General features: G+C 36.4%; 1 protein-coding gene across 7 annotated transcripts in view; it reads left to right on the top strand.

Annotated features, from left to right (window-relative positions):
- LOC121518468 (peripheral-type benzodiazepine receptor-associated protein 1) overlaps nucleotides 1-15,343 on the top strand; it is a 112,846-nt gene that overhangs the window by 46,817 nt on the left and 50,686 nt on the right. For all 7 annotated transcript variants that reach the window (XM_041800787.1, XM_041800789.1, XM_041800790.1 and 4 more), the window contains one exon: nucleotides 12,173-12,340. In XM_041800787.1, coding sequence (XP_041656721.1) covers nucleotides 12,173-12,340 — 168 coding nt within the window. The remainder of the gene's footprint in view (nucleotides 1-12,172; nucleotides 12,341-15,343) is intronic.

Here is a 15,343-nt window from a genome sequence, read left to right as displayed (position 1 = left end):
CTTTCAGCTATCTCTCATACAAATCACCAACTACGAGGACAAAGTGCACATTCAGTATGTAACAGTGTGTCATTTCTCTTATTTATTACAATTACATCTCACAATAAAATAGTATCGATATGTTGTGCGTTTCCTTAATCCCTAGATTCATATAATTATTTCAGTGTCAGAGCTCTGTGTCTTGAATGTTCCTAGTTGTCACAGAGCTGAAAGACAGAATACGATTTAGGCGAAACACAATGATTTTAAACACTAAAAAATATCCTGACCATGAGCCTAAACCAGGGTATGCACCAGTGTATAAAAGGCAATATACAATAGGGGGTCATTCACTTCAACTATGCCAGTCAGGGAACATTGTCATGCCAAAATACAAACTACAGAAAAAAAAAATTCCAAAGTTTTGCCACCTTAGGTTATACTGACATTTAGTCTGGCCCATGGACTAGGAGTAGGAGGATTTTGATGTAACCTTTATTTAACCTGGAAAACCTAATTGAGATTAAAAATCTGTTTTTTTCAAGAGTGTCCTGGCCAAGACAGCAGCAACAAACAGAGGTTCAGACAAAGAACAGTTATACATTAACACATAGCTTATGAAATAAATGCACTCAAAAATCCTTTTCATCCCTGGGGTTTTCTATGTCAAAGGTACATTTTGCATCTGCCCTGTTATAAGGGGAAGTCCTTAGTCCCATATCAGACCACAGCACAACTCTGCACTGACCCCTGTTGGTGATAAACGACTTTTAGGTGTGAACCATGTTTATATTTCTACACTACAGCTGATGACATCAAATCAAATGTGTATAATACTACAGCAGCAAAGAATTGGTGTTAATTGTATGTAGTTTTCAGGGAGATTCTTATTTTAATAAAGATAAAATAATTAAATGATAGAAGAGCAAAGATGAGTGTAACATGCAACATTTTCAGGTGATGGGGGGGCTTCTCATTACAAGGGTTGATACCAGAGTACAGTTTGGTATATTCAGTGGTTACTAATGTAAAATTTAGCACACTCAGTCTATCTAAAACTGTGTGTGTGTTTATGTTGGCATGGATGCTGTTTTGCAGTGTTATATAATGGCTTGTCGTTGGACCCGATACTAATCTGCCACAAACCATAATGAGTGATTCCCTGTCTTGAACTTGGGCCTGATCAAAGATACCAAAGTCACACACCATCTGATCCTCTCTTTTTTATGCTGATCCTGTCTCTTTTAGATCTTAGAGACACCCAGGAAGTGATGCTCAGAAATGTCTGTGACTAAAACATATCAATAAAATGCCCACTTCAGACATACATAAATAGATTGCATAATTCAGAAAAGGGAAATGTAAACAAAGCCATTGAACATCTGTTTAAATTGGAAAATGCCATTTATCTGGTGTGCTTTTAAACTGTATTAGTAGCTGTTTATATCCTTAAAGACACACAACATAACTTGTAATTTGTGTAGATTTCCCCACTGCTTGTTTAGATGTAAATTTTCTGCCTAAGCACGAATGAGAATGCCGATTGTGGTAATCTCTCATTTGTGGGACACACACACGCACTGCCAGTTGCACGCGCACACCCAGAAAGGGGCCATGTTGTGTGAACTCTAATCCCCTCTAACAACAGAATGGTACAGTCCAGTAATCCGCTCTCTGTTGCTGTGGCAGCGGTGAGAGGGTTTTGGGTGGTAGGTAAGACTCCAGCCGCACTAAAGACTTTTCTATCTCGCCCTGCTCTGGATAACTAGCAGGCCAGGGGACGCCTTGACGTTGCCACAGATCACACCAAAGGGGTAGGTTGTCTTCTCACTTCTGTTTACTGTGCGCTTGCAGAGGTGTCAGTGGTCCTTGCAGGTCTCCTCGGCTAACCTCCTGTGCGTCTGCTTGGCTGTGTCACTGAAGCCCTGCAGAACCTAAAGTTAAGACTCAACACTGCAAAACTAATCAGTGTCATGATAAATGGGGGGTGTGAGGGAGGTTACTGAAGGCAGCAAGGGTTGCAGTTGTGTTGGATCCTAAATCCGGCAGCTTATTTTGAAAGATTATTTGTATCTTTCATTCTGCATGATAGTTTAGCAATGCGACTCCCAGCTGAAGGGATTTTTCTCTTTGGTCTCATAGCACTTGTTTTTTAATATTCATTTCAGTAAATCCTGTGCTAAATCCGACCCAGCCTGTGGTGGACTGCCACTTTTCTTACACATTTAAAAGACGGGATATGCATGAGGCCTAGTCAAGGGCAACCTGTCTGAAACAGGGTTTTATAACAGTCATATTTTGTTGCATCCAGATTTTAGAGCAACCGATTTAGGGATAGGGTGGCAGAGCGTTTGATTGGTGGACATCGATATGCTCCGTATTAAAAAAGGAAAATCAACGGCCAGGCCAATCCATTAAGGTGCTTTTAAAAGAAGTGATCCAGTTACCCGTTTCAGTAGTCTGCAGGGATTACACCAATGTGCTTATGGCATCCAGGGCCCTCTGAATGGGATCTGACTCTGCTTTAGTACGCATGGGCCCAAGGTGTACTTGATCCTTTGGTATACATTGACCACAATGTGTGAAGTGTACACAATAGAGGTGAGAAGAGCAGAGGTGAGCCTCAAAGCTAAAACCTCATCTTAAATAGAAAAATTCCTGTTCAGCACGTCCTGCTGAGGCCTCAATGTGAGGATAGACTTCTGACATGGCTGCTTCGTCATTAGGCCTTTCATTGATTTACAACTGTCCTGAACTAACCTGTAGACTATGAGTATTTAATTTATAAAAAGAGCCTCTACGACAGCAGATAGGCTGTTGGCATGTATGCATGCATGCATGCATCTAATGATTTCTTTTAGATTGTTTCTTATGCACTCAGAAGCCAACATTAAGGGAAAACCATATAGCTCCTTCTTTAAGTTACTATCAAAACTCATGCTGTTAACTTTACAATTTTATGTATAAAAATATTGTGTTTGTACTGTTTTTGAATATGTGAATTTGGAAACAAACATAAAGTAGAAGTGGGAGTACAACAAGAGATTGTGTGTGATGTCTGTATTTTCAATGATCAGACAGTACCAATAATCTCTTTTGTTACATTAATTACAAAGCAAAAACTCAATCAGCTGCTTCCCTGGAAATTTAAATGGAAATTAAAAAACAACTTAATGAAGAAGAACATAAACTTTACTCTTACTGTTCTTCCAAACTACATGTCTTCTAATAAAAAATAGATATATACTGTGAAAGCCTTAAATATATGGATTCATTGCATATTTAACAGTAGTGCTTACTCAGTCTTTAAGCTCAAATTCACTCTATTACATTAAAAAAAATAACTAATTCAGATTATAGCCACTGATATGTTACTGTACTGCCCCTTTACAGTCCATATTCTACATTAGTATGGATGCATGATACTGGAATTTTGCTGTTGCCCTATATGCTGATATTTACAAAATAATTGCAGCCTGTACTGATATCAATACCAATATTCGAATGTGGTTCAGACCTAAAACTTCAGTCCTTAAGACACATAATTTAAAGTTTAAGGATGAATAACTTAACAAATTCTAGTCCTTAAGACACACATTAGTATAAGGAATGATGATGAATAAAGAAAAAGACTTTAGCTGACATATAGGTCTGTTGGTTCAACCTGAAACTACACTAACTTATTTGGTTGTAAAATCAATATTTACAGCTGATAAACAGTACAGTGCTTAACAAATTTATTGGACCACCTGTCATATTTGTCTCAGAGACCATCCAGCATCATGAAGTGCTTTCATTTTCAGTGAGCTCTCCAGGTTTTACCATTTTGAACAGGAATGAGGAATTTCAAACTGAATTCACCTTTTTATACACAAATTTGAGCCAGCTCAGAGGGCTTATCTGAGAAGTTAGAAATTGATCAAGCTTAACATTCAACCACTACAACTCATTTTTCTGTTCAGGAATGCAAGTAAATAACTATAATTTGACATATTAATAAAGAAACATTAATGTGCTTTACTGTTTTTCAGTTTTTTTGTGAATCAGTAAATTTGAAAATTCATGGATAACAAAAAAGATTATATTTTAGCATTAAAAATATCATTTGGGTTTAAGAGCTTCTACATATTGGTGTATTAACCATTGCAGAAACATAAAAAATGATTTTGGTTATGCCAATACTGTTAATTTAGGGCAGCTGTGGCATAAACCTTACTTTGGGTGGTGGTCTAATAAATTTGTTAAGCACTGTAGTCTGGTTTTACAGGCAAAATATCAGCTGTAAATAAAGCAGAAATTTTCATATCTGCCATAGGTATTTCACTCTTTAAGCTAATATCTACTGATATACCAATAATATCATGCATTCCTATATGTAAGTGTTATGTTTGATCCTTGCCCCTCATTTAGCATAACTGCTATTATGGCTTGTTGGCAGCAAGTGATGACATATTAGTGACAGTGTAACATTATGGACCCAGTATGTATCTACAGAGCTGCAGCCAACTTTAGTAAATCAAATTATAGCCATTGAAGATTTAATTTTGATCCCAGGGCTTTCATCAACAGAAATATGTTTTAGAATTGAAGAAAACATCATTAGATTTGTATTTGCATTTATCACTATTTGATTCGTTGATAATTATTAGCTTTCTAAGCCATAACTGAAATCAAAGAATGCTGTGTAAAGCTATTACTCCCCACTGCATCTTGGACTTCTTCCTTTTACGCCCCCGGTTCAGGTGTAGCATGTTTGAGGATTTTGGTCCGAGGAGACCAAGCAGGTTCCACTGTCTGGCCTCAAATAAACAAACAATTAAAAATGCAAAAAAAAAAAAAAAAAAAAAAAAAAAGCCTATTTAATAAGTAATTAGTTGCTGTAAATATTGGGATAGAGAGTGGGGGAAGATGTTCACCAACCAGCACAGAGACCAGGTATCGATCCTGCGATGAGTGCGTCGAGGACTATAGTCTCTGTATATGGGCGCCTGCTCTTAGCTTCTAACTTGGCTGAACTGGCAACCTTCCTTAGTTTGGCCAAGATGCACTGAGTTATGGTTTTGCCCTTTTTGCCATATCAGTTTTCCATTTATCTTTTTCAAATATCTTAGCACATTTTAATGTACCGTTATTTGCACTAGCTTGTGAAAGGCTACACTACTGCATGTACTACTTCACTTTGATGTAGATGCTGTAAAGTTGTGCAGAAACTCTACTCTCTACTACCTTGTAAGTAATGTCACAAAAGTCATTTTTCTTTACATTTAGCAGTTATTCTCTATAAAAGCCTTTTTTTATCTTCACAGTTTTTTCTCATAATTCTAAATAAAGATGCACAGATGCATCAGTTTAACATCATATTAGCCCATATTGGTCCTGCTGACTGATGGTGGCCATCAGAAATAATGCAGCATGAACAGATATTATTAGCCAGTGTTTATCAGTTGTGTCTCATTAATTCAATAATGGCATCTGCTTTGCCCTAACTGCTATATAGAAACAAACTGATCTGTCAAACACGTGAGAAAACGTTGGCACAGTGGTAATCCTACTCCAAACGAAGTCATGAAAAAAATGTTATCAGCATAAGCTAAGCATCTGTACCAGCCCTATTTTTTTAAAATAGATGCATTTCTTATCCTAAACACATTACAGCTGCTATAAACAGGAATTTGAAAATATCCCAGTTGTCTGTCTTTGCTCATAGTTAGCTTTAGTATCTGAGTTTTTGGAGCGCTGACGGTAGACTCTGATCTTTCCTCTCTCCATATGAAAATAGAGGATTTAATGCAGCGCTGTGACCAAGTCAAATCTCTAAAACATGCACAGCCTGTTAGGTCACACAGAGTTTTGTTGGGTTACTGTGTTGGCACATAAACCTTTGAAGTGATTCATAATAACCTAAGCCACACTCTAATGCTGTCTATGACAGTCCTTTTATTCCCCATAATATTGTATAAATCAGACATTATGTAATTATTCTCCCCTGTGCTCATTCGTCAAAACCCTGTCAGAAATAAATCAGGTCGCCTGCACTTGATTATAATCACTATGAACTCATCTTTATGAGCTGTCACAGTGCTGTCAGGAAAATGAAAGCTCTTACAAACCTGAGTTGACAAATTCTGGTGTTATTATGGATTCGTATCAAAATTTTTAGTCCCATGTTTACAAAGAAAAGACACTGTTTTTGTTTTTGTTTTTTGTTTTGTTTTGTTTTGTTTTGTTTATCTTGGACAGTTAAAGTGTAAAAACGCCAAAACCATAAAAAGGTGCTATAAGTTTATTTGTGCCTTTTTTTCACTCCAAGGCATTTCATCCATGATAGCAAGCGAGACAAACTGTTGAAATCAGCAGGGGTTCATGGCCACACAGAATCTAAGAGTACCTAAAAACTGGTCCTTCATGTTCAGAATAGTGTTAATAGATATAAGGTTCAATAGAACAAACCTAGATATGTTCATCTGATTTCTTTATCTTCAGTGATTTTAATAATTTATGAAAAATAACAAGAATAATCTTGATTCTTCATATCTTTTCCTTCAGCTGAATCATTTTTATTTTCAGCCCTAAGTTTGTTAGTGTGAAATTTTCTTCAGACTGAAGGATATAATTTAAAATTTGTCTTCAACAAGCAATCATAATGCAGTCAATCACAGCCAACTACTAACTGTGCTCTTGGTCTAAATCATACAGTCCATGGCTGAGATAAAACTTCTTTGATTCCCAGGATAAATATTGCCTTTGTATTACTCATCATACTGCAGTTCACAACAGTCTGATGTTCATGCAGCAACTTTAGGGCACTATAAAAATTAAAATGGTCTATATCTGGTTCCCTGGGCAGCATCTTGAATTGGCCTGGCACTAGGGATGCACTGACATTGCGTTTTTCCAAACTGAATTCAAGTACAAGGACTGGTATTTGGGTACTCACTGATACAGAGTAGAAATATGAGTACCTAATAATATCATAACTATTCTTAAAAATATTTTGAAAGTTTGTTATTTTTATCAGATCTTCCTCATCTCACCTCTTGAATTTTATCAGTGCATAATTTTCATTCTCCTCTACTTTCTGTTGTCATTTATGTTAAAATGTCACTTAACTGGGCATGCAGATGGCCTAGCAGTCTAATGGGCTACCGTGTACGCAGACGGCCCGGGTTCAAATCCGGCCTGTGGTCCTTTGCTGCATGTCTCTCCCCACTCTCATCCCATTTCCGACTATCCACTGTCCAATGAAGGCACTGAAAAAGCCCAAAAAATTAACCTGACATGCCAGATGAATTTGTTTCACACATCCATCCTTTTCTGATGGGAGCTTAAAAGATGGATTCGCCAGTGAAAAACAAGGAAACGGGCGTATCCATCTGCTTTGCAAGGTTACCAAAAATATATATATATCTTGAAAAAATCTCACTCAACTGCAAGCATGGCTCCAACCTTGACTACATACTCAAATAATGAGAGGCTAACATCAGTATTTAAAAAGATACAGAGTGCAGTACCTGCAGCGTTCCATGAGAACAAGTATGAGAACTTAGGCTGGCCGATTTCCATTACTGTGCATCTCCACCTGGAACCCAACTATATTGCAAACTTTGTGGTTATTTTGTTTTCATTTTTCTTTTAATTGCACAAATGAACAAAGAAAAGGAAAATGGAAAAATACAAAATAAAACAAAAAATACAATACATGCAGAGCAAGATCATTTTAAAGAAATGTGCAGGAGAAGAAAAGAAGCCAATATGGTCTTATCAAGAGGCCTTCCTAAGAGAAGAATTGAACATTCAAATGAACATCAAAATTGTGCAAAATATTACAATTTGTCAGAAAAAAGTGCAAAATAAGACATCAAGAACAGATGTTGTTGTGCTTAACTGGTCCAACAAAATAAATAGTTTGTTTTTTGAATGAATTTATGTTGGTGCATTTTCTAACAGGAGCCGTTAAGTTTTTCCAACAATGAGGTCCTTAAAATCAGATGGATGGTTAGGGTTATTCCTCTTTTCCCTCTGACTAAAACTGTGGTTATCTACAGCTGGGCTATAACAGGTCACCAGTGACCCAAAGAAAACACTGCTTACATCATCATTAAATCAAGGAGGCCACCCCCCAAAATATAATTTTTTTAGATTAAGAAAATATATTTAATTAGTTTTCCCCCTTTTTGTTTTGATTTGGCACAACTTTAGGGAGCATACACTGCTATATGATATGCAGTGCACAAAGACAAATAACTGTGAGCTCATTTGAAGCTTCTGCCTGAATAATAATAAAAGTCACACATTTATGGAGCGTATATTGGACCTATGTAAAAATAATATAAATACATAAAAAGTTCAACTTAAAATGGAGAAAGGACATATAGTAAAAAGTTTATATTTTACTTTGGCAGTCAGTTATCACCTTTCATTTATATTGTTTTATGCATGTCATGTACTGGGTATTTTATTTATTCTTATTCTAATTTCCCTCTTTTTTCAGCTCATGTGTTCTGTTTTATTCTTTTTAAAATGTTTTATTTTGATGTGGTTTTTAATTACAAGTTCTACATCAAGCCTCTGTTCTTGATTTGATGTTAATTCTGAGCTGCATTTTTTTCTACTAAAGACACTAATCTTACAAGTTAATCAAAAGTATTATTCAATTCTTCATAAGCGAAAAGTAAAACAATAACTTATTTTTAATTAGATTTGTGAATGAGGTTTACCATGTGTAAAGAAGGAAATCGGAAAGAGAGACTAAGTCTTAAAGCTTTGGAATAAAGGCAGCAGTTTTTTAAATTATGCTCTTCAATTTGATCTTTTTTTCTACTCTTTACATTAAACTTATCTTAGTGCGCAGCTGCAAGGTCATAGCAGCATGCTCCACTCACTGAAGCCAGGCCACTCAATGGGTCTGAAGGGTTATGAGCCAATCAGGAGTCACAAGAAGACAGACTGATTGAACTGTAAGCAGGCAAATACAACAGTGGGCAGTTTGCCAGGAAGTGTAGATCACCTGGCATGACTACCTGTGATGGATTTGACAGGATGACCACCGACAGAAGAGAAAATCAGCAGAGCTCTTGCACAAAGCTCTCATTCCTGTGCACTGATTTTTGTAAAGGGGCCAACAGAATTAGTGCCTCCTGCCGGCCTCTTGTCACCACTACTAACACCATATGGTCTCCTGCCCAAAGATAAACCAGGGACAGCCTCACCTAACTCCACAGACTGGCCGCTGAGTGGGTGCCAAACTGTCACAATCTACCGTAGGTCTACCGTACTCACCATATTGCTCGAGCATACAGCATCTTGAAACTAACACACCTGCTGTGAGCAGTTTCACGTGTGGAAAAAGACAAGCCTCCAGCGTTAAGCACCTGCATGTCAGCTTGGATCGGTTTTGGCCAACGGTGACCCCTCTGAGGATACGGGGTAAAGCTAATGGATGGATCCAGGCCAGGAAACTTTCACATGGTTTTCACAACTGCTCGTAGAGGAATTACAGAGGATAGTTTTTAAAAGATGCTGGGAAAATGATCTTATCTTGTATGATATCAGAATCATCCTCCTCTCTAGTAGATTATTGGTTTTCTTCCATACAATCTGGTTTGTTATGTTGGGGCAGATGTCAGAGGCCATGTCAAGTTTAAGTTTCTTACTGGAACTACTGTTGTGCTGACGCTCTGTCCCCTTCTTAATGTTCAGCCTCTAAAGATCATCCCTAACTGATACATGATAGGTCCAGTGTTTAAAGCCAGGTATGACTGGAAGATTTATGTTGATTCCCTGGAACTGCATTTGTGCTAGTATTTAGGTCTCTAATATGTGAAGCAGTAGTACCTGTTGATAAAAGATCAAACAGAACTTTCTTTAAAAAGTCTGTAGTACTAGAGTTTCCATTAAAAAGTATAATTTTGTCTTTTGACTTTTTTAACAACTATATTATCTAAAAATATGTATTTTTTAGAACTATTTTACTTTAGTTTGTTACTGTTTAAGAAAAAAGCATACACTGAAGTTGATTTGTACCAGGATACAGATGCCAAATTTTGTTTGTGATACATCTTTGAATTGTGACAATTTTTTTTTTTTTTTTAATTCCAATGTTTTTTTTATTGTTAGATATCACAATCTACTGACAACTCCCACATTGCTATTAGGGAGGTGATATAAGAGTCTTTTGGTAACCCCTGTAAGAACTGTTTACTATAAAGCATCACTTCATTATTTCAAATATTTAATGCTAAATTCACTTTCCATAAAGCATTCTCCCCTCATTAATAACTTTTTTAAAACACAGCTATGCATGTTTTATCATTGATTAATACCGTAAGCTATCATGTGATAATGGATTTTATTTTCACACTTATTAAATCATGGTTTCACTATTTATTAATTAATAATTAATGATCCACACCCAGATATTTTGGAGTTGCCATTGATTTATAAGATCTGAGAAAATAGTTAGGGCTGTTAACAAATCTGTAGGGAAATTTAAAAAATCAAATTAATTGCATGTTATTTGTCCTTTTAGGTGCACTGTAGTTAAGCTTTCATAGTGGGGCTGCAGCTGAATGCTACTCACCATATCAATCAATCAGTTATCCTTTGTTTGTATAGAACCAGTTCATCACCAAAGTTATCTCGAGACATTTAACAAAGAGGGCAGGTCTAGACTGTACTCTCTCTTGTGGTCTATTATAATAGACCAGGACACTTCGGCCCTGGTCTATTATAATAGACCAGGGCCGAAGTGTCCTGCTCTTAGAGTGATGGAAAAATAAGGACACTTCCTCATGACTCAACGTCTCATTTCACTTGTGCTTGTAGACAGCTCAGTGGACTGAAGTTATTTGCATGTTGTGATATCAAATGTTTAACTGTTTTACTCTTCTCTTTAGCATTTTTTTTAACCCTTCTATCCTTATTAAGTTCTTTTTTGCAGTTTTGCTGATCTTGTAACTTTTAACCTATGGGAAGTTTCTTTCAAAATGAAAGTAGGTTTTTATCCAAACTAAAAGTTCTGTTAGTTTAAAACAGTAAAAATAAAAAGTAAAAGCATTAAAAGGAAGAATCTGTTGAGGAACTATCTTAGCCTACTTGCTAACCTAAACTGGGTTACTTGCACAGAGAAAGCAAATAAAATGGAAAAGTGTAAAGGCTGTTGCATGAACTGGGGATTTGTGGACCTCACTGAGTCATTTTGTGCATGCACTTCTGCAAGCTTCTTAATGCATAATGGAGTTAATTATTGTGTTTCACAGCAAAAACACTTTAAAATAGACTTCTGCTTCTAAGTCATGGTTTCAGAACACTCTGGTGTAGCAGTGCATCACTCACTCATTTAAATAATAAATCTAATAGCCATCATGGAATGAATCCCTTTGTATTCATTTGATTCCCAAATCAAGATACTAGTAAGAATTGAATTGTTGATGTGGATTTAAAGTTTGTGTTTACAAATACAAAGTATTTTAATTTAAAATATGCAATTAGAATGTGGTTTATCGCTTTTAACTGTCCAGATTCAGTGGTTAGTTGATTGAAATATAAAAACTTGTGAAACACATTATTCTTTGTTTTTGCATCCCTTTTACTTATTTTGTTTTGTTCTGTTATAATGGGTTTATCACTATTTTATGGCCCCCAAAGGAATTGTTGTTTTCAACGGTACCATACCTTTCAGTGACTAAACAATCAATAAAAGGTTGAGGAGAGATACCTTTTGCTGCACGTGGCAGAGCACCCTTGATCCTGTTATTGGGTCATGGCCTTGGCTACACTAGCACAGTTTTACTCTGAGCATAAGTAGGTTTGCTCTAAAATTAGATACTGATTCCCAACTCTTAACCCTTAACCAATGTCAGCCTGCCCCCCACCTAGGTCTAAGGTAGACAGATCAAACCATTTTTAGAACTTATAAATGCACAGCAGTCGCTAATAAAGAAAACTAACCCACTGTGGAATATTCAGGTCTTTACACTTTAACCTAATTAGAAAAAAGGAGGATGATTCCTGCTAATGTGTTGCTGAAGGGATTCCCCCTGGATTATTCATTGATTATAGCTGGACCACTGGGAAGGAGGCTTGTCGTTAATCTTTCTCACAGTGGGGGGTGTGATGTTCAGTGTCACTGTGCGGTATAACAATCATACATTCACTCTCCTTTCCTGACTCACTGGATATTTGTCCCCATCAGGTTGCAGGAGAGACCCCGTGTGTGGTGTTAGATGAAGCTCCATCCAGGTGTGAGAAGACTCCCGGAGAGGAGGAGGAGTCGGGGCAGCAAGTGACGCCCCAACCGGGCCTCAGCCCGACCCCCTCCCATCAGGAGGAGCACACAGAGGAGCAGCGCCTACAGTTTCTGGTGAGAGAGTGTGCCATTACTCAGCTATATCTTATACTGACACTCATTTGGAGCAAGATTCAAGCCTCATTAAATCACATTTTTAAGTAGTGTTAGCATGCCATACTTCCATTTTTCTGTTTGAATTTCAGTCCAGTTTAAAACTGCTAGGACAAAGAAAAGGATTTGGACATTGAGGTTTTTTGATTGTTGAGCAGGGTTTGTTTTATGGAACTGGCTCAACTCTCAAATCAGTCATTTCCTTTAAACAATCCTTTACGAGTTTCCTTCACACCAGTTAAGAGCAATATGTTGCAATACATGTTGTGCATAAATGTTTGTAGCTAGAAATGGTCTCCACTTTACATTTTGATGTGAAACTGAAGCTCTAATTCAGTGCTGCCCTGCCCCGGCTAGCTGACTGCTGCTGAAGGAAAAACTATGGTCAGATTTGTTATGTAATGCTGGGATTATTTTGATCTCGTCCCTTGGAAACAGGAGAGTGTATTGCCCTCGCTGATTCTACAAGAGGGTCTCATGGCTTAAATAGACCATACTCCCTCTGAGCAGGGATGAAAAGTGGAGATTGAAGACATTAAATGATGTTGTTTTGTTGTTTTTAGAGCACTGACATTATACATTACATCCATTACATTTGCAACATCGGCATGTCTCCTCCTTTCAATCTGCATGCACGTTTTCATTCTGTGTCCTTTGAGGTCTTTTCTCATCCTCCCTCAGTGCTCATGGGTAGTGTATGGAAAAAGCTGGTAATGTAGTTTTATTGATGGGTGCTTTACTTTATCTTTTGAGGATTTTTGATGAACATGAAACTCTACAGCTGTGAATCTTAAAAGTAATGTGCTACTATACATTCCAGTTTTCCTAACAGTTTCCTAAATTGCATATTTTCTGTAATCACAGCTTGCTTTGTTTACCAAGATCCTAACTGAAGCTGCAAAATTGTAATGAGCTACTGTATGATTTACATAAGTTATTTTCTGTTGTTTATAATTACATTTAGGATCAAGTACATGGTTTGTCCAAACATAGAGGTTTTTTTAGCTTTGTATTTTTTATTTTTAAAAAGGGACATGGTTACAAAAACAATGTTTGCATGTTTTTTAAATCTTTTGTCTGTTTAAATAATCACATCTTAACATTATAGATATTCAAACCATGTTTCTTAGAGCATGATGGAGTCATTGGAGAAAAATAAGAAAAACAGAATCTTTGTAGAACTGGTGAGTTTATCCAAATTAAGATGAAACTGCAATATGGCCTAGTTCAATATTTCTTTAACCTGAAATGTGTTTAAAAATACCAGTGGAAAACTTTTTTTCTTTTCTTTTTTTTTTCTTGCAGCTGAGATGTTATGTTCTACACATCATGCAATGACTCAAGTGTCATTTTTAAAGAATAGTTTACAGAAAAATCTACCTTCTTCTTTTTTGTATGTTTTTCTTGATCAAAATAAGATTGACATAAAAATAATTCCCTTCAATTCAGTGATTCATATTAAATTTACTATTTGACAATTCGATTTTTTTTAATTGTTCAGCCGTGATTTAATATATCTTATATTTTGTTAGTTATAATATAGAATGATTTATTGCTTGTGTTTGTTGGAAGATACACAAGATGGGGAACTTGAAATAATTGCATATTAAATAACAATCTCAATGTTGGGGGAAAAATTACATCTAGATTATTTTCCCAAATTGTTCAGCCCTAGATCTTAGATAGTTTGATATCTTGGAAGATTCAAACGAGTTACAGTAAACTAGAGCATATCTGATAAGAAACCACTGAGTTTCCTCACAGACTAAATCTGCCTGCACTTGATATTTCTGGCAGTGCTATGCAGTAAATGCTTAGTAAATAAACTGTACTGACATAACTTTCATTTAGCTTTATCACATTTTCTTATTTGGGTTGTAATTTCTGAAACGTCGATAAGGAGTAGGATAGAATAAGTATAAGCTTCATTCTAGTTCTTTTCAGACCTGTACCTGTACTGATTGTGAGGGCTCGAAATGCTGTTGGGGATCACTTCTGTGTTGTTCAGAAGTTATGTCTTTATTGTCATCTATTGTTTTGTATAAATGTTAGAACAAGTTATCAGTTGATCTGTCAGTTGATTAGAAGCACAGGGTGTAAAACTGGCAACAGTAACAACATTTAGCAACAAGATTCTTGCTTGCAATGCTCACTTCTAAAGTCACTGTGCAATAAATAGGCCTTTGTCTCTACATGAAGGACAGTACTGCACATGAGCCCATTATCAATATAATAAAAACGCAGGGTAAGTGCATGTTTATCATATTGATAATAATTTGGAACTAATGGCTATATGATTCCTGCTCACTACTAATTCCCTTGTCATCAACATCTTAGCATGGCAGAAAATTCACTGCACATAAAAACATAAGAGATATTTTGGTAGCTTAGTATTGTTATAACTAAGATCTCCTGAGAAAAAGTACTTTTCCATGGACCAGTACAGCTTCTACAGCCTTGAATTTCTCATGTATTAGTGACTTTTGCTGAAGGCTAAAGGCTGAAATATCTGTGTAAATAGTTAAAAAAAGATGTCATCATTTCAGCGTGATGAAAAATTTTGCTTTCAACTAAAATTTGCATTTTTATATCTGCATTTCTAGCCCTTCAAAGTAAGACTTCCATTTCAAATATAGCTGCTTGCACTACTCTGCAACCAGCTGTCTGCGACTTGATTGCAGGAAGCATCATCAGATGGCTTGATTTGAGCTGCGTTGGCTTGGTTCAGTGTGACCGTCACCAGCAATGTTCTAAAATGATCGTGTTGTGTTGCACATCTTTGGTCTGAACTACACTTTATTAGGCCTTACCTGTGGTACAGTTGAAACATGATGGTGCAAAATGGCAGAGTCTGTGGAGGGGGATCCTCCTCATGCATGAATAGAAGAACTATTTTAAGTCAGTAACAAATAAATGATTTTATGCATTTTAGTGATTAAACATTAATTCAAACATACCTATAAA

The sequence above is a fragment of the Cheilinus undulatus genome, linkage group 12 (assembly GCF_018320785.1).
Source record: "Cheilinus undulatus linkage group 12, ASM1832078v1, whole genome shotgun sequence".
NCBI classification, from domain to species: domain Eukaryota; kingdom Metazoa; phylum Chordata; class Actinopteri; order Labriformes; family Labridae; genus Cheilinus; species Cheilinus undulatus.
Note: the sequence above shows the minus strand (reverse complement) of the source record. Positions and strands in the feature narration are given on the sequence as shown.